At 47.8% G+C, this 24,500-nt stretch overlaps 4 protein-coding genes across 4 annotated transcripts; 2 read left to right on the top strand and 2 right to left on the bottom strand.

The window, feature by feature from the left end:
- Nucleotides 1-1,073: 1,073 nt before the first annotated feature.
- Nucleotides 1,074-2,210, top strand: PpBr36_09134 (uncharacterized protein; the record flags this gene model as incomplete). Its single annotated transcript, XM_029896256.1, has 1 exon — nucleotides 1,074-2,210. One exon carries the CDS (start codon nucleotides 1,074-1,076, stop codon nucleotides 2,208-2,210), a length of 1,137 nt encoding a protein of 378 aa, XP_029747037.1.
- Nucleotides 2,211-8,783: 6,573 nt separating this feature from the next.
- Nucleotides 8,784-20,061, bottom strand: PpBr36_09135 (uncharacterized protein; the record flags this gene model as incomplete). Its single annotated transcript, XM_029896257.1, has 8 exons — nucleotides 8,784-9,238; nucleotides 15,651-15,856; nucleotides 15,970-16,706; nucleotides 16,793-17,296; nucleotides 17,738-18,609; nucleotides 18,650-19,196; nucleotides 19,388-20,002; nucleotides 20,044-20,061. 8 exons carry the CDS (start codon nucleotides 20,059-20,061, stop codon nucleotides 8,784-8,786), a joined length of 3,954 nt encoding a protein of 1,317 aa, XP_029747036.1.
- Nucleotides 10,915-11,446, top strand: PpBr36_09136 (uncharacterized protein; the record flags this gene model as incomplete). Its single annotated transcript, XM_029896258.1, has 2 exons — nucleotides 10,915-11,063; nucleotides 11,131-11,446. 2 exons carry the CDS (start codon nucleotides 10,915-10,917, stop codon nucleotides 11,444-11,446), a joined length of 465 nt encoding a protein of 154 aa, XP_029747039.1.
- An 18-nt stretch (nucleotides 20,062-20,079) lies between the features above and the next one.
- PpBr36_09137 (uncharacterized protein) lies at nucleotides 20,080-22,332 on the bottom strand (the record flags this gene model as incomplete). Its single annotated transcript, XM_029896259.1, has 1 exon — nucleotides 20,080-22,332. The coding sequence occupies one exon, from the start codon at nucleotides 22,330-22,332 to the stop codon at nucleotides 20,080-20,082; it is 2,253 nt and encodes a 750-aa protein (XP_029747038.1).
- Between the last annotated feature and the right edge of the window lie 2,168 nt (nucleotides 22,333-24,500).

Genomic DNA, 24,500 nt, shown 5'->3' on the forward strand with positions numbered 1-24,500 from the left:
TTTTGAAACGGGCCTACATACGGGCGCGAAGCCAGGAAAGGAAGCTCCTCGTTGCTCATCCAACATTCAAGCCGAAGCACCTGGCAGGTCTTATCTATAGTTCGCCCAATAGGCCTCTACATAAGCATGTATAAATGTTGCTTGTGGTTGCACATTACCCCGCGGCAAGCTGCACAGTTGCGACAAAAAAAAAAAAAAAAGGTATTGGCGAGATAGTGCTCCTTGGCACAATAGGCCTCCAGGGACCTGTCACCTAAACACTGGTTGAGGGGGGAATTAAACGGCATGTAGTGTGCCAAGAGATAGCAGGGTTGCAGCGCTTACCATATCGACTGCCGCAGTCCTCCTCTTAGATCGTACCAGTTGATACCTCAGGGGTGAGCCCTTTTGATTGGCCTTCAGAATAGTAGGTGCGGCTCGCTAAATAGCTGCCAGTTAGTTTATCATTACTTGGCAGAAATGGGCAGTATACCAATAGGCGGAGAAATCGAATGCCGAAAATGGTGACTTTGCTAAATCGTTATTCGACCTTCTATATAGAGCAACACATCTTGGTCGATCCTTTCCTAATCTACTTTCGGCCCGCTCCCTAACATAAATCTGTCCAGCATTGCAATCGCTAGAGTTAACTGCCGACAACCTGTCAAGCTGTATGCATCTCGCTGTCAGTTTTCCCCAAGGGGACATACCGCCGCGAAGGAGCCCATGAAGTAGATGCCGCCCTGCAGTGTTTGCCAAGCACACAAGCAGAGCGAGTGCTCTGTTATACATAGATGTTTCTGAAATGCCTTTTGAGGAAGGCAGTAACTCTTTGACCCCCAAGGCTCATTAAGGCGTATTAGGAAGGTGAAATCTGACGACGTCTGGGACGAGGTGTAGTTATGTCCTGGATGGCAGCATCGTGAGCGTGATGCCTGTCCATGATGTCGAATATAAATAAGGGTCGCTCATTCTCATCCACCTCCATCATTTCACAGTCAGCAGCAACCATCACAGGCTCGCGCTCCCTCTCCCATCTTCTACTCAGAACGATACAACCGCCTCTTCTCGCTTTCTGACCTCAAAAGCCAGACATGGAGCTCTCCAAATACCTTGCCTTCCTGGCAGTCGTCCTGCCCGTCGTCTACGGTGCACCGACTGAGGCCTCGACCAGCCTCCACCCCAAGATCCTGGCTGCCATGAAGCGTGACCTTGGACTGGACGCTGAGGCTGCCACTGCTCGCGTTGCCTTTGAGCACGCGGCGGTCGACATCATCGAGCAGCTGCGCACCTCGACCGGCAACTCGTTCGCCGGTGCTTGGATCTCGGACAACGGCGCCACCCTCAACGTCGGCATCACCGATGAGAGCCTCGCGGCCCAGGTGACTGCTGCCGGCGCCAAGCCGGCCATCGTGTCCAGCAGCCTCTCCAAGCTCGAGCAGGCCAAGGAGGCCCTCGACAAGCTGAACGCCGACCAGCCCGAGACCCTCCGGGCGAGCTCGGCCGCCTCGGGCATTGCTTCGTACTACGTGGATGTTACTGCCAACAAGGTCGTCCTGGAGGCGCTTGCCGACAGCGTCGCCCACGCCGAGTCGCTGGCCACCCAGGTCGGACTCGCCCCGTCCGAGTTCGAGGTGCGCACCGTCGAGGAGATGCCGTCCACCTTTGTGACTATTCGAGGCGGCGACGCCTACCGCATCGGCTCTAGCCGCTGCTCCGTCGGCTTCTCGGTCACGACGGGCTTCGTGTCGGCCGGCCACTGCGGCAATGTGGGCACTTCGGTCCAGACCAGCACGGGCGCCTCGCTCGGCTCCTTCGCCGGCAAGGTCTTCCCAGGCAGCGCCGACATGGCCTTCATCCGCACCGTGAGCGGACACACCCTCACCGGCACCATTAACGGCTACGGCCGGGGCAACCTCCCCGTCTCGGGCAGCACCGCCGCCGGCGTCGGGTCTAGCATCTGCCGCTCCGGCTCCACCACGGGCGTTTACTGCGGTACCGTCGGCGCCCTCGGCGCTACAGTCAACTACGCCCAGGGAAGCGTCACCGGCCTTACCCGCACCAGCGTGTGTGCTGAGCCCGGCGACTCGGGCGGTTCCTTTTACTCGGGCGCCCAGGGCCAGGGCGTGACCTCGGGAGGCTCGGGTAACTGCGCTTCCGGCGGCACCACTTACTTCCAGCCACTGAACAGGATTCTTTCTACCTACGGTCTTACGCTGGTCAGGTCTTAGTCGGCGGGCTGTTATGGATGATGGTGTTACCAGGCCGCGTTGTTTGTTCGGAAATTCAATTTTTACTCTGGGAACTCTGCAGACACTACAGTAGTCGCTATTCGAAAAAAAAAAAATCGTAAAACATGTTGCGCCACATGCCGTGCCAGATGTTTGCCTCTGCTTTGCATTCCCCATTTTTTGTATTGACGGCATTGTCCGAGTTTTGCCCCTCTCTATAAAATCCTGCTTTCCTAATTAATCTTTCTGAATAAGCCAACCAACCACATTGGTTGGCTGCGGAACGACGCGACAGCCTGCATAATTGTTGAATGCGCTTTAATATAAGTATCTAATATCGAGCGTATATTCACTATGTATTATAAAGGGGGCGGGGTTTGTTAGCAAATGGTTAATTTAAAGCTTGATTTGAATCAAGAAAACAGTTTAAAGCGTCAAAGGGTACAATGCGGCAAAAGAAACTAATCGCTGAAGCCCAGAGGGTGATTTTCAGGGCAATTGAAGTGGAGTTAAACTAATAATATAGAATTTTTAAATTTAAGCATTATGCGGAAAGCTTTGGCGATCAGAATCAATGATATAAGATATATGGTTAGTTCATTAAACTTATCAAATCAACTCATGCAAATCTGAAACTAAGCCCGCTTCGGCACTACGGGACCGGCCAACAAGGAAACTCCCTGCTACAGTGCTTTCGATAATAAATTTTGATCCATCCAGCCCACAGATATTTCGCGTACTTTTGTGCAAGTATTCCAACGATTTATGATTTAGTATATTACCACAACGGAGCAACAAAGCGTACCCTTTTAGTCTCTTTACATAATCAAAACTGGTTCAAACACCGGAGCAAAAAAAAGAAAAAAAAAAAAACCAGAGTCCCACATGGTTGCAAATTTCGCATCACTGCTGAGGGATGGAGAATCCTACCAGTGCCACCGTAGATTAAAAGTTGTATAATACGATAGAGAATCCTACCGGTGCCACTGTAGATTAAACGCTGTATAATGCGCATAACAAATTAAACTTATTTGTGGGAACTCTCAGGCAGTTCAAGTAAACACCAAATTAAAATTAGCTTAACTACATTGTTTACAGTATGAAAAAATGAAAGAATAGGTCAATATATACGTCGTCACGCTTTTATCTTGCCTTTCAAAACTATAAATAATCCCATGTATTCCTCGTTTTTCCCAAAAAGATGTTTCCCTCAAACAACGCCTTACTACTGGAAAATACTCAGCATTCAGTCAACTAAACCTCGAAAACCTCAAGCTCATCCATTCAACTAAGCCTCATAAGCCTCAAGCTCATTCATTCAACTAAACCCAAAAGACCTCAAGCTCTTACATAGCCATTACAAAATGCGTTTCTCTACTTGCTCAGTTTCGGCCATTTTCGCCCTGGTCGCTACCGTCTCAGCCGCCCCAGCGACACTTCCCTCTGGTAGCAACATAGCAATCCGCGAAATTGCTGGAATCGAAAGCGGTGACGGTTACAAGATCCTTCCACGTGGACCTGGTGCGCGTCGCGTCTGGCTGAACGATGAAACTGGGAAAAGCGGTTATGGTACTATCCCCGAACAAGACCAAGAAACTTGGTATCGAGCTGCAAAAGATGCATTGAGGGACGCACGCCAAGTTGGGGGCACTATTATTTATCCGCCCCACGGTGCAGGTACCAGCAGCAGGGACCAAGAAGAGCATATTACTGTCAAACCTGCCAATGGCAAGTTAATGCACGTTTACAGAGACGGAACTTACACCTTTGGCTCCGACGCGAAATAAACAGAAAAACCGGAAAGCACTTTGAAATAAGTAGATAGCCGCTAACAAAGCGGAACATAAAATTGAATATAAGATTCTTTTATGAAAACGGGTTAGTGTTACTTTAAACTTTTTGAAACTTTTTGTCAAATCGCCGGACGGGCCGTCCAAATAAAGTTAGGGCGGAATTGGCAGCCGCGAAATACTTGCAATTATACCAAACTATCGGTTCCGACAAACTTTGCAGCTTAATTATGTACCCGGAAAAAGCGGGAAAGGTGCAATTAATCGAAACCTTATTAGCGATACCTGTTCGGCGTTCACCCGGAGCCCACTTGATGATGTACGGGGATTCACATATCCATTAATACCGGACTTTTAACAATTTTTCAGAGCGGATAAGTTTAATAGAAATTGTTTTGTTAATAAAATAATTAGTATACACTCTTTCGTGTGACTCACCAAGTGGGCGAAGTAGCAAAAAGGAATTAATTAAATTAACAGTATTAATGGTATTATTATTCTAATGGTTATTAAAAATGTACCGCTAATAAACTGGGAATAAGCCGGAAAATACCGGGTTTTTATAATTTAACAAAGTTTAACAACTTACTCGCAAGATTGGGGGAGAGATGCTTATATTTATAATCTTTAAAATGTGGAAGTTTAATTGACACCATATTGGAAAAAGACCCCTAACGCCGAACATTACAACGAATAATAACAAGAAAGAATATGCCGCGACTGGGGACTTATAAAAATGGTGAAATAGGAACTTAACGCCTGCAACCGACGCATTTTTACTAAGGAAGTTTAAGCAAATAACATAAGCTTTGACCCGTATCAGACCTAATTTTCATTATATTACACTCGGCGATTGCGGCGTTAATTTGGTTTCAGTGCTTATCCCTAATTCCCACTGTCCACAATTGAGCCGTGGTTCAATTCGTGGCTTTGTAAATACCTGTGGGGTAACTTGAAATGTGTTTAATTTAAATTAAGGACAATCTGGCTATTTTGTTTGTTTATAATAATATTTTAACAACGCGGCTTCCCAAACACCGCAATACCTAATTGAACGAAGATTGTGAAAGCAGGTGGATTGAATGTTGAATATCAAAACTAATATAATTGTCAAGCCTTTTACTTTATATTTATATATTTCAAATAACTGCAATACCAATCGTGTTTTAGTCTAACAAGGTAGTAGCGCTCTATTACAAGTTAACAGTTTTAGTTTTTATCTTATTTAAATTTTTGAATTATAGGATTTCTCATCTTCCGCACGTGCGGGGTAATATATGCATATATGTACATATATATATGTGTATATGTATATGTGTGTATATAACGCTGGGTACCCCCTGATAGCCACCCCCCTGCTGGCCACACCTAAAAATCTAACAACTAAATACCTACTTTTATAAACTAATTTAAATATAAAATTATCAACGTACAAAAATACAATCGTTTTTAGGCTGTTCCGGTTTATTAACCTTTTTTCTATTGGTTAAAAGTTCCAAATTTTATATATTATTTTCCTGCAATCTAATAATATTTTATTTATTAATTTAAAACTCGTTTACATCCGGAATTACCTTTTTTTTCGCCGGCCGTATTGCCTCCAGTTGTACTTCCAATAAACTGATTTTTTGCGGCGCGTTAATCGAAAGTTTATTTTTAGTTTCGAAGTTTTTTTGGACTTTTATAAATAAAAACGTGAAATAGCGTTGGTTTTATTGGATTGTGAAAGTTTTTGCAATCAAAGTCGAATATTTTGGGTCGTTTTAAAGGTTTCCCAAATAAATAAAAACCGGTCGTTATTTTTTTGGGTTAGATATTCCGGTATTTTATCCTTTTATAAACCGTTATTTTTATTTTTTATAACGTTAAATTGCTATTTGTTTAATAAAATATGGTTGAAAAATAGTTTAATAAAATTTATTGGTTATAAACCCGTTGTTTGCCATTTAAATTAGATATTTTTTGCTTTGAATGTTTTCGATTTGGTTGTATTATAGCAAAAAAGAAAATTTCGTTTTTTAACAATTATTAAACAGGAAAATTGGTTAATAAGTCCAGATTACCGTCGATAAACCTTTTTGAACGGCCCAAAAACCAATCAATCTAGTGGTTGGAAAACGTATAACGAATAAAAAGGTAAATATAAAAATTAAAAATTATTTTGCAAATAAAGAAATATAAATTCGTTTATGATATATAATTTACAACCGTCGAAAGTTATTAACCGTTTTTAAGGGTTAAAAGTTGGGTATACGCAATAAACACTTTTCTTAACTATTCGATAACCGTTTTACTATTTGTCTACCCGTCTTCGGTTATATAATATCACCAATTATTAAAAAAATTTAAATCCGTTGAAAATTATTATTATTATACGTCTTTTCCTTTAAATATAACGAAGGGAGGGAGGGTAACGCCCGTAACCGATATATATTCGATTATATTCGTCCAACCCCGCGTTCCGGGTTTTTTCGCTATAACGGCCAGATTTTATTAAAACCTAATATTAGGCCGTTAAATTTTTTACGTCTTATTATCCTAATTTCGTCTATATTCCACCGATTATCCGGTCTAATATCGTTAATAATAGGGTTAAAAATATGAAATTACCAAAATTTAATTATTTCCGTAATAGCCCCATTAACCCGAACGTTTTTTATTCGACGGGGTTTTTGGGCTTTAAGGATTGGATAACGAACCAAAAACCGGGTCATCCAACGTTTGTGAACATGGCTAGCGCAGGGCTAATTATATTAGCTACCCTGCATTATTTTATAACGGCTAGCACGGGCTAATTCTATTAGTCACCCTGCATCGAATAAATAAATAAATAACAAATAAAACGTATACATCGCTGCTGGCATTTATCAAACTGGTTGCTCCTGTAGTTTTGGGAATCCGAATAGATGCCTTTCAACAACCAGACCCCCAGCATTTTGCCGACCCGAAAAGCCCTCACACCTGGCTTGGCTGGACCGCTTGCGGGAAACGCAATTTTAGCTTTTATATAACACATTTCTTGGCTATGGACGGAAAAAAGCACCATATGAGCATAAAAGAGTGTTATAAATGAATAATAGAGTTTGTGCCACACGATTTAATGACGCAAAATACTGCGCGGGTGGCAGTGGTAAAATTTATTGCCAAACTAACCCTACTGATTTTTGCGAACAATTCCCAAAATATTAACATAACCAAGTTTTCAAAACATAGATATTAAAATAAATTGGTATACTAATTGTATAACTTTTTCAGAAAGGGCAAGAGGTACTGCTGGAGGCTGTAGTTGCGATGTCCTTCTCTTATGCAAACAGAGTCCATAGCGCCGTTTATTTGCTGACCACATGCTATTTCCCTCCCCGCTTTCACCTTTGTCGATTTCTTTTAGCTAAAACCGCGTTATATTTGCTGCGGGTGACCATCCACAGCCATTCCTGGGCAACCCGGGGCCGTCCACTATACGTCGTATACATCTCAAACAGGGCGCGGAAAGGGTTGCATCTTGAAACCAGCGACTGTTATCAAATTAAAATGTGATGGATCTGGGGTAAAAGTGAATGACAGGCTATTACGCTTTTTCCTTTTCTTTTTCTATTATATATATATATATATATATATATATATATATATATATATATCCTAATAAATGTAAATGCACGTTTTCTTTCACGGCAAATGGGGTTGTTAGAATCGGACCTTATCTGAAATACCAAAATCGACCCATTATTGGGTTGGCTAGGATTAAATCAACGGAATACTATACATTATAGCGATTTTTCTTATAGACTGCAACTGTCCTTAGCCTTATTGGGGATAATATTGCTATTTTACCTTTTTATCTCGTTCTTTTTACACTTTTTACATGAAAACACGTTATGTTAAGCAATAGCTTACTGCAGTCTAAGCATAATCTTTCTTCTGCGTACAGGCAATCGCCGTAACCATTGAGTGGATGTATAAACGGGAATTTGTACAACTTAACCCCCTCAACGGCCTCACTTTTGGCTTATTCCATAAACTATGGTGAACTTGCCAAATCTTAGGGGGGCTTAGCTATGCTGTGGCATTTCCCGCCCGGTATACGCAGTCCTATATACCTAGGAATAATTTATTTGCAAAAATTGATTACTGTCTATCTTTAGCATATGGGTACTGGACTTAATAACGTCAAATAGCGCCCATTGAACTTATATTTCAAAGCAATTCGCAGGGTGGTGGCCAGTAACAACTGGTATCAACTTTCTTTTTCGTAAATTCCCTTTTTGTTCCTGGAAAGAATCCTTTATTTAATTAAAACAAATCACAAAATTCGGATTTTCACACATATTCGACTTTTGGCCAAAACGAGGTTATCAATCAGTGGTGAATAAGTCCTGTGGGGAAATGAATCGCGGCAATGTTGCACTGTCGAAACAGCGTCACTTCATCCTCGGCAAAGGCCCCCACTACGGAATGTCAAAAACCTTTCTTATTAAAAAGCTCACAATCACCTTCCCCCAATTGTGGGCATAAACGGTCCTTGGTGCGATCTCAGGTCGCTGGAGGCGATGTCCAACCTCGCGAACCTTGGCGAGGTCGTCCAGCACGATACCATGGGCTAAATGGAACTTATACACCGCAAAAGGATGGACCTGGAGCTCCAGATTTCCGGTCACGGGCTGCGCCAGAACATAGGAAGAATTTGGATCTTATCTTGCTCCACGGGCGGCAGGTCGTTAAAAGGCAGCTTCAGCCCCCGGAACTCAAAACCCAGGCCGTCAGGCCGCGACTTGGCCGGCGACATTTAATTGTATGGATGCGGGGCATATTCCATCCTAGTAGTGCGCACGAAATGTTTGTGCGCCTTGGACAGGTCGTTATAAATGCCCTCGCCGCTAACAAAGGCGGTATTTCCGAACGGCGCTTTGAGCTGGTCGTTGGAACCATTGTCGTAGCGGCAGACCTGGCGTCGTCCGCCCGGCAACCTCACTGCGAGGAGTGTGATTACGGTCGGGGGCGCAAAGCCGCACAGCGATGCTTCAATGTGCCAGCGGTAAAAGCGCGTAAATTCGTGGTCGCTATCTGGCGAAACGTGGGTGGCGTGGAAACGTCCGATGGTGCGGCTGTCGTGCAGGCCCTCGTACTCGGCAACCCGGCCGTTGCCAATGTCCTTGACCTGTGGCTGGTGCGGTATAATCTCGAAGTCGGGATGAAGGATAGTCCGCGCGCTGTCTAGGTTTTGGACGTGGCCGTACGAAACTGCAGCGGGGTCGAAACGCCGCGTTAGCCCGTACCGGGCCTTGGCGAAACGTGGCCTTAATTCTTGAAAACGAGAAGCTGGTGGGTGAAGAGAGCATCGCAAATCACGTCAAAATTAATATCTGCGCCCGATATCAATTAAATGGCGGATATGGCGGGCCGGTTTGAGGTTATTGGACATACCGAAGAGGTTACCGATGTGACAGGTAATCTGCCAAATAATCTTGGCTATTCCGTTCCATCGCTAGTCAAAACGCCCAATTGCTTCCCCGCAATAAGTTCAATATTTACTTTTGCAACTGTGATCCCATAATTGAGAGCACAAGCCTCCGGAAAAGCGAGCGGGGTGACTGTTGTGGAAAACATAACTGCGCTTGATTTTTTCCCGCTGCGTGCTTAATCGTACTATAATACTGGGAACGAACAAATCAAGATCGACGGGGCACCCGGTTGGTTTACTACTTTTATACAAGTGGCATCGCCCTCATTCAACATGATTACGTTTACTATTGTAATCCCAACGGACGTCCGATCATCGCCGATTCCTCCCTATTGTTTATCCTATTTTTTATTTATTTAATTGGAGGCGTTCGTACGTGCGCTTAGTAGACGCAAGAAGCAGCTCTGATGATAATAATCTGACTGGTAAATTCCGTTTATTTTATCTCCGCATTTAATCCCGTCTATTGCGCTTTCTGGTTATCGTCGAGCTTCGTTTCCAAGCTCTCGGTTTGTGGTGAGTAAAGGTTGGGAGAGGTAAAAATGGGCTCCTATAAGATAGAAATGTGTGTTTTTTCACGTTGCATATATATATATATATATATCCTTGTATGCGACTTTCCAGGAACTTCGACTAATCTATAAGAATGCGCACTATTAAATTGATTGGCAAGCAATAAACCGTTTGATTCAAACATTGAACTTTGGGCTCCATTTAACATCACTGAAACGCTGTATATCTTGGGGATAATCTGACAATCTTCCCGCCCCAAACTTTCAAAAATCTATAATAAAAATTAGCCCGTAACCTCATACAGCTAGGATCAAGCTGTGGCTTTTGTTATTTCAATGTTTGTTATTGTTTTCCCGCTTGCTTTAGGTTTGTTGGATGAGCAGCTTTGTAACAGTGCTAAAGCTCAGTCGTTGGCTCACCAGCCAGAAACCACAGCAGATTTTACCAGTGATAGAACACTTAAATCAACTGCCTCCCTACCTCCTTTAACTACCTTAGGTACGTACCATATTATAAGGCTTCCTTTTCCTAACACAGTCTGGGTAACGGTTCGCAAAGCTTTACACAGTTAATATCCACACAGGGTATTTAATAACCATAAACATCGTTTAACTAAAAACAAACAGCGTTTGTCTAATAAAGTCATGTAATTTGCCCAAGCCACAACATGGCCCTAACCGATCCTTTGTTTACCAAAACTGCATTTTCCCCCACAAATCCCCCACAAAACTATGAGAATTTTAATGACTACCGACTCATATTCCTTTGTGGGTGGAAAGATTTCATTCTTACACAGTAATGTTCTTTTCACCGACAAGGGTGACTCATTTATCGCCAAATTCCTGCAGCAGACGGCTTTTGCCGATATTAGCAGGGAATGATTGACGAGATTATCCCCGTCCACAAAGCTTCGTACTGCCCATTACCACCCGAAACAGCCATTATGCTTCCAGGGCCTGGAGACTTTTACATAAAGCGGCCCAATCTGATGGAGACCGGGAGCGTGAACATGGTATCCTTTGTCTCCCGGGAGCTCGAGGTTTGCGAAACCCTGAAACGGCACACGCACCCGAACGTGGCGACTCCAGGGATGTTTGGTGTTTGAAGGGCTTGCCGCGGGCCTTTGTTTTACCAGATATCTGCAAACGCTTGCAAACAGGCTTAACTCGCGCTTCCTGAACAAGTCTGAGTTCTTAATAACGAAAGATCTCGCAGTCGCGAGGCAGCTGGTCGCCGAGCAATATCTCACCGGAATCAAGGCGGGCGTACGGCGTCTGCACGCTCACGGCATTGTGCGCCATAATATGAACCCAGCAAATGTTGCGATTACAGAGAATGATGTACTGGTAGTTATCGACTTTGACAGTTCTCCACCACCGGGGACTGCGCTGGGTGAGATCAAACGGACGCCTGGGTGGTCTGATAGAAGGAATACGGTGGCACAGACGAACAATGACCTGAAGGCACTTCGCTAGCTTCGTATATGGCTCTCAGGCTTTTCTGCTGACGAATACCAGTTCGGGAGGCTTCAACAGGAAGTCAGACATGTTTCTAAAATATGCGCTAAAGGTTATAACTTAGATTATGCGCAATAAGGGGACGTGAATTGTTACGAAACGTGAAAAACGTTCAGTCTCAGTGTTCGAACTAAACCTCCTTGCATTCGCAGCGTGGACCGAACGCTCCATATACCTTACCAGGCACATGATGTTTTAAATAATTAAATCAATTGAAAATATCCCTCGTCTTGACTCCAAAACAGTTTATTAAAAATCATTATATATAATAATATCGCTGAAAATGCCAAGTTACTATTTAGCATTTTGGAACAGTGTTTTTGTCACAGTTTGCCCGACGATATAACAAATAGGTCGATAAATTAAAAAATCCTGCAGTACCTGCCCCTACGAATACCTCGTTGGGCTCTGATGATAAGGCGTGCCCCCTAGGTTGTAGATTAACCTGTAATAAATTCCGTTTATTAAATGAATTTTATTTGGATAATAATTATAATACTTTAAACTTGAAATTAACGAGATGAACCCTATTGGACAATAATAACTATCTAAAATACGTTTTACGTATGAAAAATGCGTTTCTGTTATATAGTGTGGAATTGTTACATGCACGTGGTTAAACTGGTGCACCACCGGCTCCAACGTCCTAAGGCCAGCCCCCTAACAGCAAAACCCTTGGCTTTTGTAACGGCGTACAAAACTTTTATAACAAAAGAAAAAAAATATAACTTGGGGCTTTAAATGAATTCGATTTATTCATTATTTTCCGGAAGCTGGTATTCCAAACCGGATGTCGAATTAAGTATGCCTCTACCGAAAAAAAACCCGTTATAGGTCTACTGAATTGCAGAAACCGCCTTCTGGGTAAGATCCCCAAAGGAAAACTGATAATAATTTCGTCAGAAGTCCACGAATTAGAACCCCCAAATAATACCGCTTTCACAATCCAGCAACACAGACTGGGTGTTAACGCTGCCTAATTTATTACATCAGATTTATCGATTCCTTATGTTTATTGTTTAAACGCTTTCAAAATACCTCCCTCCCCCAATTTTAGTTCGCCACAAATTTCTTCCTGGCGGAATAGGTTCGTCTCAGTGGCCTCGTGCATCGGGCAGTGGGCACTTCGTGGGCTTTTAATTTATAAAACTTTTGCCATAGCGGTACCTAATATCTGAACGAAATAAACGCCAAACGTGAACTTCGCACCCGTTGTTAAATGCTTTGGTATTAAACCCTTGAAAAAAACAGTAGGCCCTTCCTGTCGGAGTATGCTGCTTATCATTCGTGTACCTGATCTTTCAACACCCAAATTCTGCCCTTAAATACGGATTCAAGCGACACACAAAGACGCCGAAACGTTAAATGAGGCGCAAGATCCGAGCGGCCGCATAACCCAGCCCGGGAAACAAGGCCCAGAGACTGCGGCGGACGGGGTTAGCGGCGTGCTTCTGAAAAAATGACCGAGTTGAGGTATGCGTGCGAGGAATTGCGTGTCTGCGAGTCTTGTTGAATAATTGACCACTTGATAATAATGTCGACGGGGTGCAACGCGATAACCTCGATAATGCCAATAGAACCTAAGCTCGACTTGTAAAGGCCGATGAGGATAATACGGTAGGTGAGCCGGATTGGAGAGCGGTAAAATCCAATTTCCATGCGCCAACGAAACGCGCAACACTTGATTCACCGCGCTCGAAATAGGGGGGATGGCAGCAGTTGCAGATGGTGCACTTAGCATAATGTGCGGGTGGATTCCAGCAGCTAAAACAGTGTTGGAGGGAAGATGGAAAATAGAATAACTTAAAATAAAGAGCATTCCCACTTGTAAATGGGAGCAGACAGGTTTTTACACCTACCTAGGAGCAAGTCACATGCAGGCTGTGGGCCACAAACATGCTTTTCTTGTAGTGCTGGACGGAGCGGCCAGGAAAGTGCCCGCCAGTTTTAATGCGGGTAGCGCCCGAACCTGGGGGCAATTCCAATTGCTTATCCTCAACGAGACGTCAAACGCCGTCCAGATCAGGCCGGGACACAAGCCTAGCCTTTTCGGCGGAAAGGAAAACGGGTGCGCTGCCAAAAACCCGCGGCCACGTCAGGTGCGTCGTCCAAAAATGGGAATGTGATATGGAAATAAAATCAACGCCGCTTAAAGCGTTAATTGTGGGTTACCTGATCCCAAGGATCGGCTGGGTTTAAATGGTGTAAATATGTGGCTCGCTGGGGTACTGCTGGCGGATGAACATTTTTGAACCTGCCGTTAACCTGGACCAGAGGCGCCGCTTTGTGTGGTGTATCTGCTCGGTTGGCATCTTTAACCGTTTCTTGTACTTGATATTAATATATGTACGTGCTTGTCCTAATCAGATAATAATCAAATCTCGGCCCTTTTCACTGGTGACCTTTTCCCACAATTAATATATCCCTATTTATTACTAAACAATTCACAACCATTCTATGACGCAAAATGGTATCGAACTTCTACCGTTATTGCCATCTATCGTTATGTTAATCGTTTTACCGGGATTCCTTGTCACTCGCTACGGCCCCTTGGTCGGGTCTGGTTTAATATACAGAATGACAGCGAGTACCTCGGACGCAACCATGATCGGCTACCAGATACTGCTGATGTCGTATGCTCGTACGTGTAAGTCATGCCTGCCCTTGCGCTTTCATCAGCAAAGCTTTCGACCTAATCTATGCCAGAGAAAATCGCCCACGGCCGTTTGTATCATTGGTGTCCCGACCGCTACCTCGACTTTCTGCCTCGGCAGAAATTGCTTTGTGTATATGTTCCATCAACAAAGCAGTCACATCTTTATCACGAGGTCGCCCCGTGATCTTCAGCTCTAACGATGCTTCTTTTGGCGTTCCCATGGTGTGAATAAGTTGCCTGCCATCGAATGGCTCGTTACGCGAGCCCAAGCTTAGCTCGCTCAGTTGGACGCGTTCACCATTCAAGGAAAACCCGGGGTTTTGATTGATGTTTTGGAATTGAACCTCGAAGCCAAAGTTGAGCGACGGGTCCCAATCCATGCAAGCTTTGATGTCAGAAAATTGGCACAACTCGAACTTCATGCTCGATACCATTTGGTCCTGGATAAAGGCAATCATGTCGTGGATCGTCGCAAACGCGCTGGTGTCGACTCGGATTGGGATCATGTTGCAACTTGATGCATGGTCCGACAACATTTGACAAAAGATGTGGCAATGTGGATCGGCCCGACACGACAAGTCCAAACACAACGTCTCGAACACCAGTGACCTTTGAGATTGCGAGGGCACAGGCGGCGATGAAGACACTCGCCGGGGTGCTATTATTCATTTTTGGCGGGTAAATCATTTCCATTATTTCAACGGCTGGCAGCTGATCATGTTTGCCAAGGGTGGTGCGGCTGCGGGTGCCAATACTGTTTGTATGAGTAGAGGTAGGGGTCAGGGTAATGTCGGATCCCCTTAGCAATTCTTTCCAATATGGAAGAGAAGTGCGCTGATGCGTTTGCATCTGGCCTATATAGCCCGCAAACGAGACCTTCTGCGCTTGTGGTGGTGTCTTTTGTATTTGTTGTCCCTGCAGGCCGGACGCAAACAGACGGACTATTTGCGCCAGAGCGAGCCCGTCAAACTGTGCATGCGAGAGACGCAACACGAGCCTGCTTCCGCCGCCGGTTGAAGAGCAACACAAGAGGGCTCGGGTGAAGGACTGGCCGAGTTGTAATACTTGGAAATCCTCTGCACACCACCGACGCGAGAATGCGTCGGGATCCTCATCGTGGCATACAGAAAGATCAAGCGAGATTTCGTCCAGGATGGCTTGCAAAAAGGTATCATGGTTGCCGCCTTTGCCAACGTTTTGGATAAAGACGGCTCGGAGTATATCAAACTGCTGCCACATGAGCTGCCACAGCTCAACGATGCGTTGTGGATCGACAAAAGGGGGAAAGCGCAAAGAGAAATGATGAGACCTGCCGAGGGGCATGGAAATATCATGCTGTAGGTAATCACTCTGAAAGTCTGTTGTGGGCAGCAGGTCAACAAGAGTTGCCCTCTGGTCCTGAAGGCCGGGTAAGAAAGCGATCGATGGTTGGCGGGGTTGGAGCTGCCAACGCGGCAGGAATTAGAGAAAATGGAGGCGGTAAAAAATAGGCAGAGTGTGCCGTACGCATGACAAGTGCTTGATCCTGAAGCCGGGGACATCGAAAAACGTCCGTCACCGTCAGCAGCAGGCCCTGCTCGCGCGCCCGCCCAGCCAGCCGCATGGCCGCGATCGAGTCGCCACCGATGCGCAGGAAGCTATCCTCGGCCGCGACCATGTCGCGCAAGCCACGCCGGTCCGTCTTTTGCCCGTCGCGGTTTGTGGGAAGCTTTCTATGGGGATATATGCGCCCGGGACCATGTGCGTCGGCAGCCGGTCGGCGAGTTTGGCGTCAACATCCGTCATGATTTGTGCCAACGCTGCTGTGCTGTTTTCGTCCACCAACATTTCCAAAGCCAGGATTGCCACCGGCACCTTGGTCTGTCTTTTGTCCGGCTGAACCACTACGACAACCACACCGACGCCAGGGTGAGTGGCCATGATGCATTGCTTCAGATGGTGCTCAAACTCGCCAGGCTCGAACCTCTGGCCTCGGATCTTGGCCTGGTCGTCTTTGCGCCCGACGAAATGGAGCACCCCGTCGGCATCGTACCGGACGAGGTCTCCCGTGCGATATAGTCGGCTGTGACGGCCGGGCGAACCATCAGGTCCTCCTCGGACGAGCCATGCTGGGTCTTGGATGAATGAAGCTGCCGTCTTTTGGGGATCGCCCAGGTACCCCTGACCCACCACTGGGCCTTCGATCCAAAGTTCCCCGATTTCACCAATCGATACCAAACTTTTACCGTCCGGTCGGGCAACCCATGTTACTGCTCCGTGTCCACAACCGATGCCAGGATTACCTGGGCAGTTTGTTGTGTCTACCGCCACCTTTTGGATGGTGGAATTAACGGTGCATTCTGCAGGACCGTAAGCATTTATGGCGTTTGCTGCCTTTTTCAACAAGACATTTACGTCGCTCGCTGCCAACATCTCCCCACCAAGAACGACGGTTTTGATATGCTTGAAATCTGCATCATCCAACACCCGGACGGCCGAGGGAGGGATTGATATGAAATTGGCTGCGGTTTGCCTGATGGCTTTGGAAAGGTTCGTCACGCGATCCTCTTGACTCGGGACGCCCTTGGGAACACCGGTGCTGCCGGATTGTTGTTGTCGTTTTGGTCATACTCATGTCTGGCCACCACATCCGCCTCGGCGGGGACCACCACCACAGGAACGTCGTCGCCGGCCACCTGGCTCATCAATTCACCCGCAAATGCTCGATTCGCCATGGACGACACGATCAACCGCCGCCGCGACGAGGGGTTGTGCGAGAGGGTCTGCTCCACGATGGATCGCAGCCGGGCCGTGGGCTGCGTCGTGTCCATGGCCACCGACGCCGCCCCAGCCTTCATCACCCCGAGCATGGCCACCGACGTCCACATGGACTTTTCGAAACACAGCGGCACGATGGTGCCGGGCCCGACACCGAGCCCGGCCAAACGGTGCGCCAGCCGCGTCGACATTGCGTCCAGTTGGCCGTAGGTCAGCTCACCGTCCCAGGCGCACACGGCCGGAGCGTCGGGCTGCCGACGAGCTCGTTGGGTAAACAGGTCGTGCACGCAGGCCTCGATCGTTTCGGGCACGTCGGCGTTCCAGGCCCAGATCTGCCGCAGGTCTTGCTCATCTATGGTTTCGACTTGGTCCACGGCCAGGTTGGAAAGCTCGGGCTGGCACAATTGGCGGAAAACTTGATCAAGCTGTCGGGCTAAAAGATTGGCCGTGGCTGGAGATACCACTCGAGCATCAAAACCGAGATCAACATCGATGTTTTGTTCACCAAGCTGGCATAAAAGCGTGAGGGCGTATGTTTCAAACTGTCCAATATTTTCATTCCCGGATCCCAGCAGTCTTTGGTTCACAGCTGGGAAAAACAGGACAGAATGAGAATCAGAACCAGAATCTTTGCTGGCTGTTGTTGTTGTTGTTGTTGTTGTTGTTGCTTTAGGCTGCACAACCAAGAGTGATTGAAATCGGCATGCCTGCTCTGCGCCGGGGCCGAGCTTAGATATCCTGGACAATCCGAACTGCTCGTGTGGTACCATTTCTACGCCCTGCAGCTGCATTGTGGATAGCAAGTTGGCCACCGACTCTTCACTTTGGAGCCTTACTCGAACGGGCACCGTGGCGATGGTTGGCCCGACCATCCGTTCTATCCCCGGCACCGGTGCTTGTCGTCCGCTGTTGACCACTCCGAAAACAACGTCGTCCGACGCGGTCTGGCGGCTGACCACGATGGCCCAGGCGGCTCGGAGAAGGGTCGATGGCGTAACGTCCATGTGCTGCGGCCAGCAGAAGCCCTTGATGCTGGCTTGCAAGAGCTGGTTCGCTCGTGGTTGATACGAGGGCGACGGCAATGTAGGGAACAGCGCCGCCTCACTGTCGGCCAGCTGTGCCTCCCAATACCGACTAGAAGACTGCAATTCCATGGCGGCCAAGTATCTGATGAAACCCTGGAAAGGCATGGTCTCTGGGGTAGGACTGGGGTGAAAGGTGGCTTCTTGGGCATAATAAGCGTCCTGCACCTGCTCCAGCACCAGAGGTATCGACCAGCCGTCGTACAGCGCGTGATGTAGGGTCCAGACAAAGTAGACGAGACGTCCGACCTCGTCGTGGTCGCCGCCGCCGGCACGCACGAGAGCGTAGCGTGAAAGCGGCTGACCAAGACCCATCGGGGAGGCTGCTGCTGCGTCCTCTTTCATGTACTGCTCAAAGCTCCTTGCTGGCGCCCCGACCACCCATTGAATTGGTTCGTTCACAACAACCTGGACAAGCTTACCAGATCTGCCGTGCTCGACGATCCGCGTTCGGAGAATGGGCAACCGCCGCACGGCCGTCTCCCAGGCTCGTTTGAACCTGTCCACATCGACGTTTTGTGGCAACTCCACGACGCTGCGTATGGCGTAGGACCCGACCGACTTGGTGGTGAGGGCCAAGAGACCCTCCTGAAGCGGCGTGCAAGGATAAGCGTCCTCGATGAGGTCTGAGTCGACGAGGCGCGCACGCCGCAGCGAGGCGCGCACGGCATGTTGATATGTCGTCGTCGTCGTCGTCGTCGTCGTCGTCATCTGCCGAGCCGCCGCTGCTGCTGCATAAAAGAGCAAAACGTTCGACGACAACGTGCTCTGGCGACGACGCTGCTCCGTGATCAGGTGGTGAGAGGCTGGCGGCGGCAGCGGCAGCGGCAGCAGCAGCAGCAGCAGCAAGTGCCGTCAACTGCGGGTTACGAAAGACGTCGGCCACAGACAGCGTCATGTTGGCAGAGCGCCGGGCGTCGGCGACGAGCATCATGGCGCTGACGGAATCCCCGCCGAGGCGGAAGAAGCTGTCCTCGGCCCCGATGCTTGCAGGGTCGAGGTTTAGAATGCGAGCCCAAATCTGCTGGAGCGTGCGCTCATCACCGGTCGCCGGCATGCGCTTCTTCGGCTTCTTGTTGCCGTTGCGCGCACCCCCGCCGCTGTCGCCGCCGTCAACGTCGCTTCGGAGCTCGGCCAGCTCGGCAGCGGAGAACTCGGCACCAAACTCGCCCAGTTTGCCGCGGTCCGTCTTACCCGACGTGGTCACCAGAAGCTCGGCGATGGTAAAGAAAATTGCCGGCACCATGTAAGCGGGCAGCTTTTCGGCAAGGGTGTCTTGAACCATCGGTGGGATGCTCGTTACCTGGGGGGCTGCTCCTGCTACTGCTGTTGCTGCTGCTGCCGCCCCGAGGTTGCCTTTCTCCTCTTCGTCCCCCCCCCCCGTCGATTCTCTTCTTTCAAGACGAGAAAGGCTGCCAACATGTGGCTGGCTCCCTCGCCCTGTGGCGTGATGACCGCGGCGGCAGCCTGGCGAATCCCTGGCACCCAAGCCCGCAGGTGGTGCTCGACCTCGCCCAACTCGACGCGTTGTCCACGGATTTTGACCTGGTTGTCTTCTTTGCGACCCACATATGTCAGGCTGCCGTCTTGGTTGTAGCGCGACAGGTCACCGGTCTTGTAGATGCGCCCGCGGCGGCCCGGGTGGTGGCCGCCGAGCAGGTCGTCGCCCCCGCCGCCGCCGCCGCCGCCGCCACCACCACCACCACGCAGCAGCCAGGGCGGATCCTCGATAAAGGATGCCGCCGTCAGCACGGGATCGTTCAAATATCCACGTGCCAATGTGGGGCCCTCGATGAGCAGCTCGCCGACGGCTCCGATCGGGGCCAATCGGGTTTCGTCCCTGGGGTTCACCAGCCAAAAAAACAGCCCCGGTGGCCTTTCCGATGCAACCGCTTTTATCCAGGTCGTCGTGGCCGTCGATCTGGTTGCCCGCACAGACGATGGCACATTCGGCTGGACCGTAGGCGTTGTAGACTTTTCGGAGGCCCGTCGTCCATCGTTCCACGGCATTACGCGTAACTGCTTCACCAACCCATAATAATGGTTTCGAGGGAACGCACCCGAGCAGGATCGAGCATGTTTGCGACTGTGGGTGTTCAAAACGCCAAATTGGCCCCTGTATCATTAATAGCCGCATCGACATCTCCGAGTTTATTCTTGTCCGGGAGGATGCAGACGCAACCACCAGCTATCAAAGTTGTAAATATTTCCATAATGGAGGCGTCGAAGGCGTATGACGCAAACTGCAAAACGCGAGACTTGAGACAAAAGCCCAAGGTAGCTCCGTGGTACCAACAACTAGTGCTGGCGGCCCGATGATGCACCACCACGCCCTTGGGCTTTCCCGTACTTCCCGAGGTGAAGATCACATAGGCGGCCGATGATGGACTGATTGTTGGTAGCTGCAGGGGCTTGCCCGTCGTCTCCCCTGCCAGGCTGGACATTACAGCTGGCCCAACGGCGACGATGATGCGGTCCAGGTGTTGGTTGCCACCATCGGCGCCAGCAGCAGCAGCAGCAGCAGCAGCAGCAGCAGCAGCCACGGCCCCCTCGGACACCAAAACAACGCGGGCACCAATCTGCCGAATCATGTCCTCCCTGCGATCGGCGGCCTGGGCCGGATCGAGGGGAACAAAGGCACCGCCGGCCCTGAGGACGGCAATCATTGCCACCACCGCCCAGCGTGCTCTGTCAAAGCAGAGCGGCACCAAAGATTCCTTCGGCACGCCCAACCGCATAAGGTGCAATGCCAGTCGGTTGGTCGACCGCTCCAGCTCGCCGTAGCTAAATTCACCGTCCCAAGCGCTCACGGCGGTCGTGCCCTCGGGCCTTGCTTTGGTCTGGTCCTTGATCAGGTCGTGGATGCACCGGTCGACCGCCGCCGACACCTTCGAATTCCATTCCCACAGCCGCCTGCGGTCCGTGTCTGTCAAGAGATCCATCGCTGCTAGTGTTTTTTGTGTGTTTTCGTCGCCGTCGGCGGCCTCCGCCGCGAGGAGCTGGTGCATCGCACTACTGAGCAATTTCAGCAGCCGGCTCGCCTCTTCTTCCTTCATCACGCCGTCGTTTGTGTTGGCTACCAGTTTGATGTGGTCCTCCTTCAAAAAGGCCTCCAGGTTCAGCCGGTAGGTTCTCGGCATGCATTCCGTGGTGCCCTTCACCCACTCTCCGGTGCTTTCGTGCCCTACCAAGTAGTTTTCGCGGCCCTGCACCACCAACAGCGTGCCAAAGTCGCACGCCTTTTGCGTCGTGCTGTTGATCCTTTTGATCTCCTGCAGACCGATCTGCCCGAATAGACACTTTTGTTTATGCTCCTGCTGGATGGCGTCCAAGAACTCGCTCACCTTTTTGTCGTGTTGGACGCTGATGCGCACGGGGACAGAGTCCATCGTCGGTCCGCCCATGTCGTGCCAAGCCACGGTTCCCCTCTTCCTGCCGGCGTCGACCGTTCCGAACACGACGTCCGTGGTGTTGGTCAGGTCGCTCACGGCAAGGGCAAACGCCGCGTTGATCAAAACCGTAATTGGCCTTTTCTTTTTGGTGCGGTTCGTCTTGAGAGGGTAGAAAAGGCGATGGACGGCGAATGGTTTTCCTGCTTGTCGCGTGTTTTGTGCTACTGGACATGTTTGACTCTTTTGTGGGAGCCCAACCGAGTTGTACCCATCGAAATATGAGGCCCATTGACTTCCTCCCTGTTGTCGATCCTGGTCCATGAGGCTCTTGATGAAGATGCTGTAGCTTTGGCCTTTGAAAGGGGCCGCACCATTTCTGTACACGGAAATGAGGGACTCCGTTATCCGCTGCAGAAAGTATCCGTCCCAGACGGCATGGTGGACCGTCCATGTGAACCGGCGTCGTTCAGTGCTGCTGCTGCTGTTACTGCTACTGCTGGCGCTGCCGAACAGTGCGTACAGAACAAGTAGCTGTCCAAAGTCCATGGTGACGTCCTCGACCGCCCTTTGATAGCCGTCCATGGTTTCTTTGGTGATCCATTTTATCTTTTCCTTGACGACAGCCTGTAAAAACCCCAACTTGCCATGATAAACAATCCTCGTCCGGAGCACCTCGAGTCCCTTCGCCATGGCCTCCCACGCCGCGCGAAACCTGTCCATACATACGTCCGTGGCGAGTTCCATTGTTCCCTCCATGATGTAATCTCCCTTGTCTTTGGAGGCCAGTGACATCAATCCCTCCTGCAGCGGGGTGCATGGGTAGACATCGGAGATGGCATCTTGGTCCACATTGCAGGCCCTGGCGACTTGGTCGCGAACTTTCTCCCAGTCTTGTTCGGCTTGGCCTAGCAGGGAAAAAGCCGGGGGTGGTGGCGGGACGGTTGATGGATGAGGCATGGTGTTTTGAGTATATGTTCTTGTTTGGAAGTCTGTTTTCTTTTTTTTTTTCTCTCTTTTTCCTCTTTCGAAGCTCTGTAGACCCGAGCCTAATCTGCACAAAAAGTTCACCGGTGACCGGGCCACTTGCGATCACGATGGGTTCTACTGGATCCGAGGGCGCGTTGATGATGTCGTTAACCTGAGCGGCCACCGTCTCTCGACAGCCGAAATCGAGGCTGCGTTGCTTGAGCATCTGGCCGTAGCTGAATCTGCAGCTATTGGCATCCCCGACGACATGACAGGTCAAGCCATCAATGCCTTCGTATCTATTAGGAACGAAAGCGGGGAGCTTGATGATCTGCGAGACGAGTTCATCCTGCAGGTAAGAAAATGCATTGGGCCGTTTGCGGGCCCCAAGAAGATCTACATTGTGCCTGATTTGCCCAAGACCCGAAGTGGAAAGATTATGCGGCGCGTTCTCAGAAAGATCCTCCTTGGGGAGGAAGATCAGCTTGAAGATATGAGTACAGTGAGTGGCGTTGCCCTACACAATGTCCCGCTAGTCTTCCAGTTATTTTGCACACACTAAACGTAGAGAACCCACAGCTTATTGATCCTTCTGCGGTTAATATGACTATCACTGCTGTCCATGGGGCTGGAAAACAAACGCGTGGGAATGCCTTCCATTTAATAGACCTTGCAGCGTACAGTCCCAATTGATTGGGCAGGGTCCAATGACAACGCCAGCTATGGTGTCGGAGATGATATTACAGTAAACTGCGTCCTTCTATGGGCGCAGTTTAAAAAGGAGGACAGCTAGGAGCCCCGGGTATTTTAGTATCGTAGCCTCCAGGTAACAACTGTGAAAACTTAGGGTTTTAATTCGATATTTCCTGCTACTATTAGCCATTTTGGCAGGTCTAACTGGTGTAAAGGAGTAAAGACCTAAAATACGAATAAATGCTCTTTTATTTTATTTTCTTTTCTTTTTTCTCTTTTACCAAAGTACCCGGGTAAAGGCTCGTTTCAAATACGTCGGGTACCCCCTGATGGCCAGCCCCCCTATTGGCCACCTAAAAATAACAACACTTTTATTTTTATCCTCCAACTTCTTAGTCTCAATGCTCAGATTAGACCCCCCTGCTTCGCAGTGGGGACCGATCGCTCCATGTACCTTTCAGCCACATGGCTTTTCGACCAATTACATTGGCCGAAAAGATCGCGCTCGTTCTAATCTGAGGACATTTTGTCGCATTTCGCCGTTTATGGCGGTACCACCAACGATAATTTGTCGCATTTCGCCGTTTATAACGGTATTTTTAATAATATATTTAATATTACGATATCGCTTATAATTATTTTATCAATATAAGGATAATTTGTGGTATTTTGCCGTTTATAGCGGGTAAATGCAATATATTCGCATTATAATGGTAAAAAAAAATAATATACCCATAGTATGCAATTAAATATTCGTATAAAAAAATAAATAAAAATTATAAAAATATATAATAATTTGCGTTAGATTTATTGGAGTTTGCTGAATATTTAAATGCCGGCCGCGTTTTTATAGCTACTGTATTTGGAAAGATATTAAAATATTAAACAAAATCTGTAATTTTTTATTATATTTAATTTTTGTTTTAAATAATGGTATGCAATAATTATTTTAATTTAGTTTACAGCCTTTATACCTTAGTAAACCTAATACTGCAAAGTGCATGCAATTATCGATTGAAACAAAAGTTTTATTAATATTCTTATATAAATTAACAATTTGTTAAAAAATTAAATAATTTACGCAAATATTGGTAAAATGAAAATATTTTCACTTTATATATTTTTTAATCAATTTGCTAATAAATTCTACATAAGTTCTTTTTTTATAAATTTTATTCAATTAAATAAAGCAAAAAATACAAAAAAAACACAAATTTAGCATTTTTTTATATAAAAACATAAGAAGGGCCGGTATTGCAAATCGGGTTTTACGTTAACGTTTATTTATATATATAATCCACTTTTTCAAATTTTGGTTTTATTAATGTTAGAATTGGTAAAAATGTAAAAGCATTTCGATGGTAAAATATATATAAAATTGGATATACTTTACCTATCCGCATATTTAAGGGCTTATATAACTAGGTATACGTACAAAAATGTGATATTATATTGAATATATATAT

Source organism: Pyricularia pennisetigena, chromosome 5, assembly GCF_004337985.1.
Source record: "Pyricularia pennisetigena strain Br36 chromosome 5, whole genome shotgun sequence".
Lineage (NCBI taxonomy): Eukaryota > Fungi > Ascomycota > Sordariomycetes > Magnaporthales > Pyriculariaceae > Pyricularia > Pyricularia pennisetigena.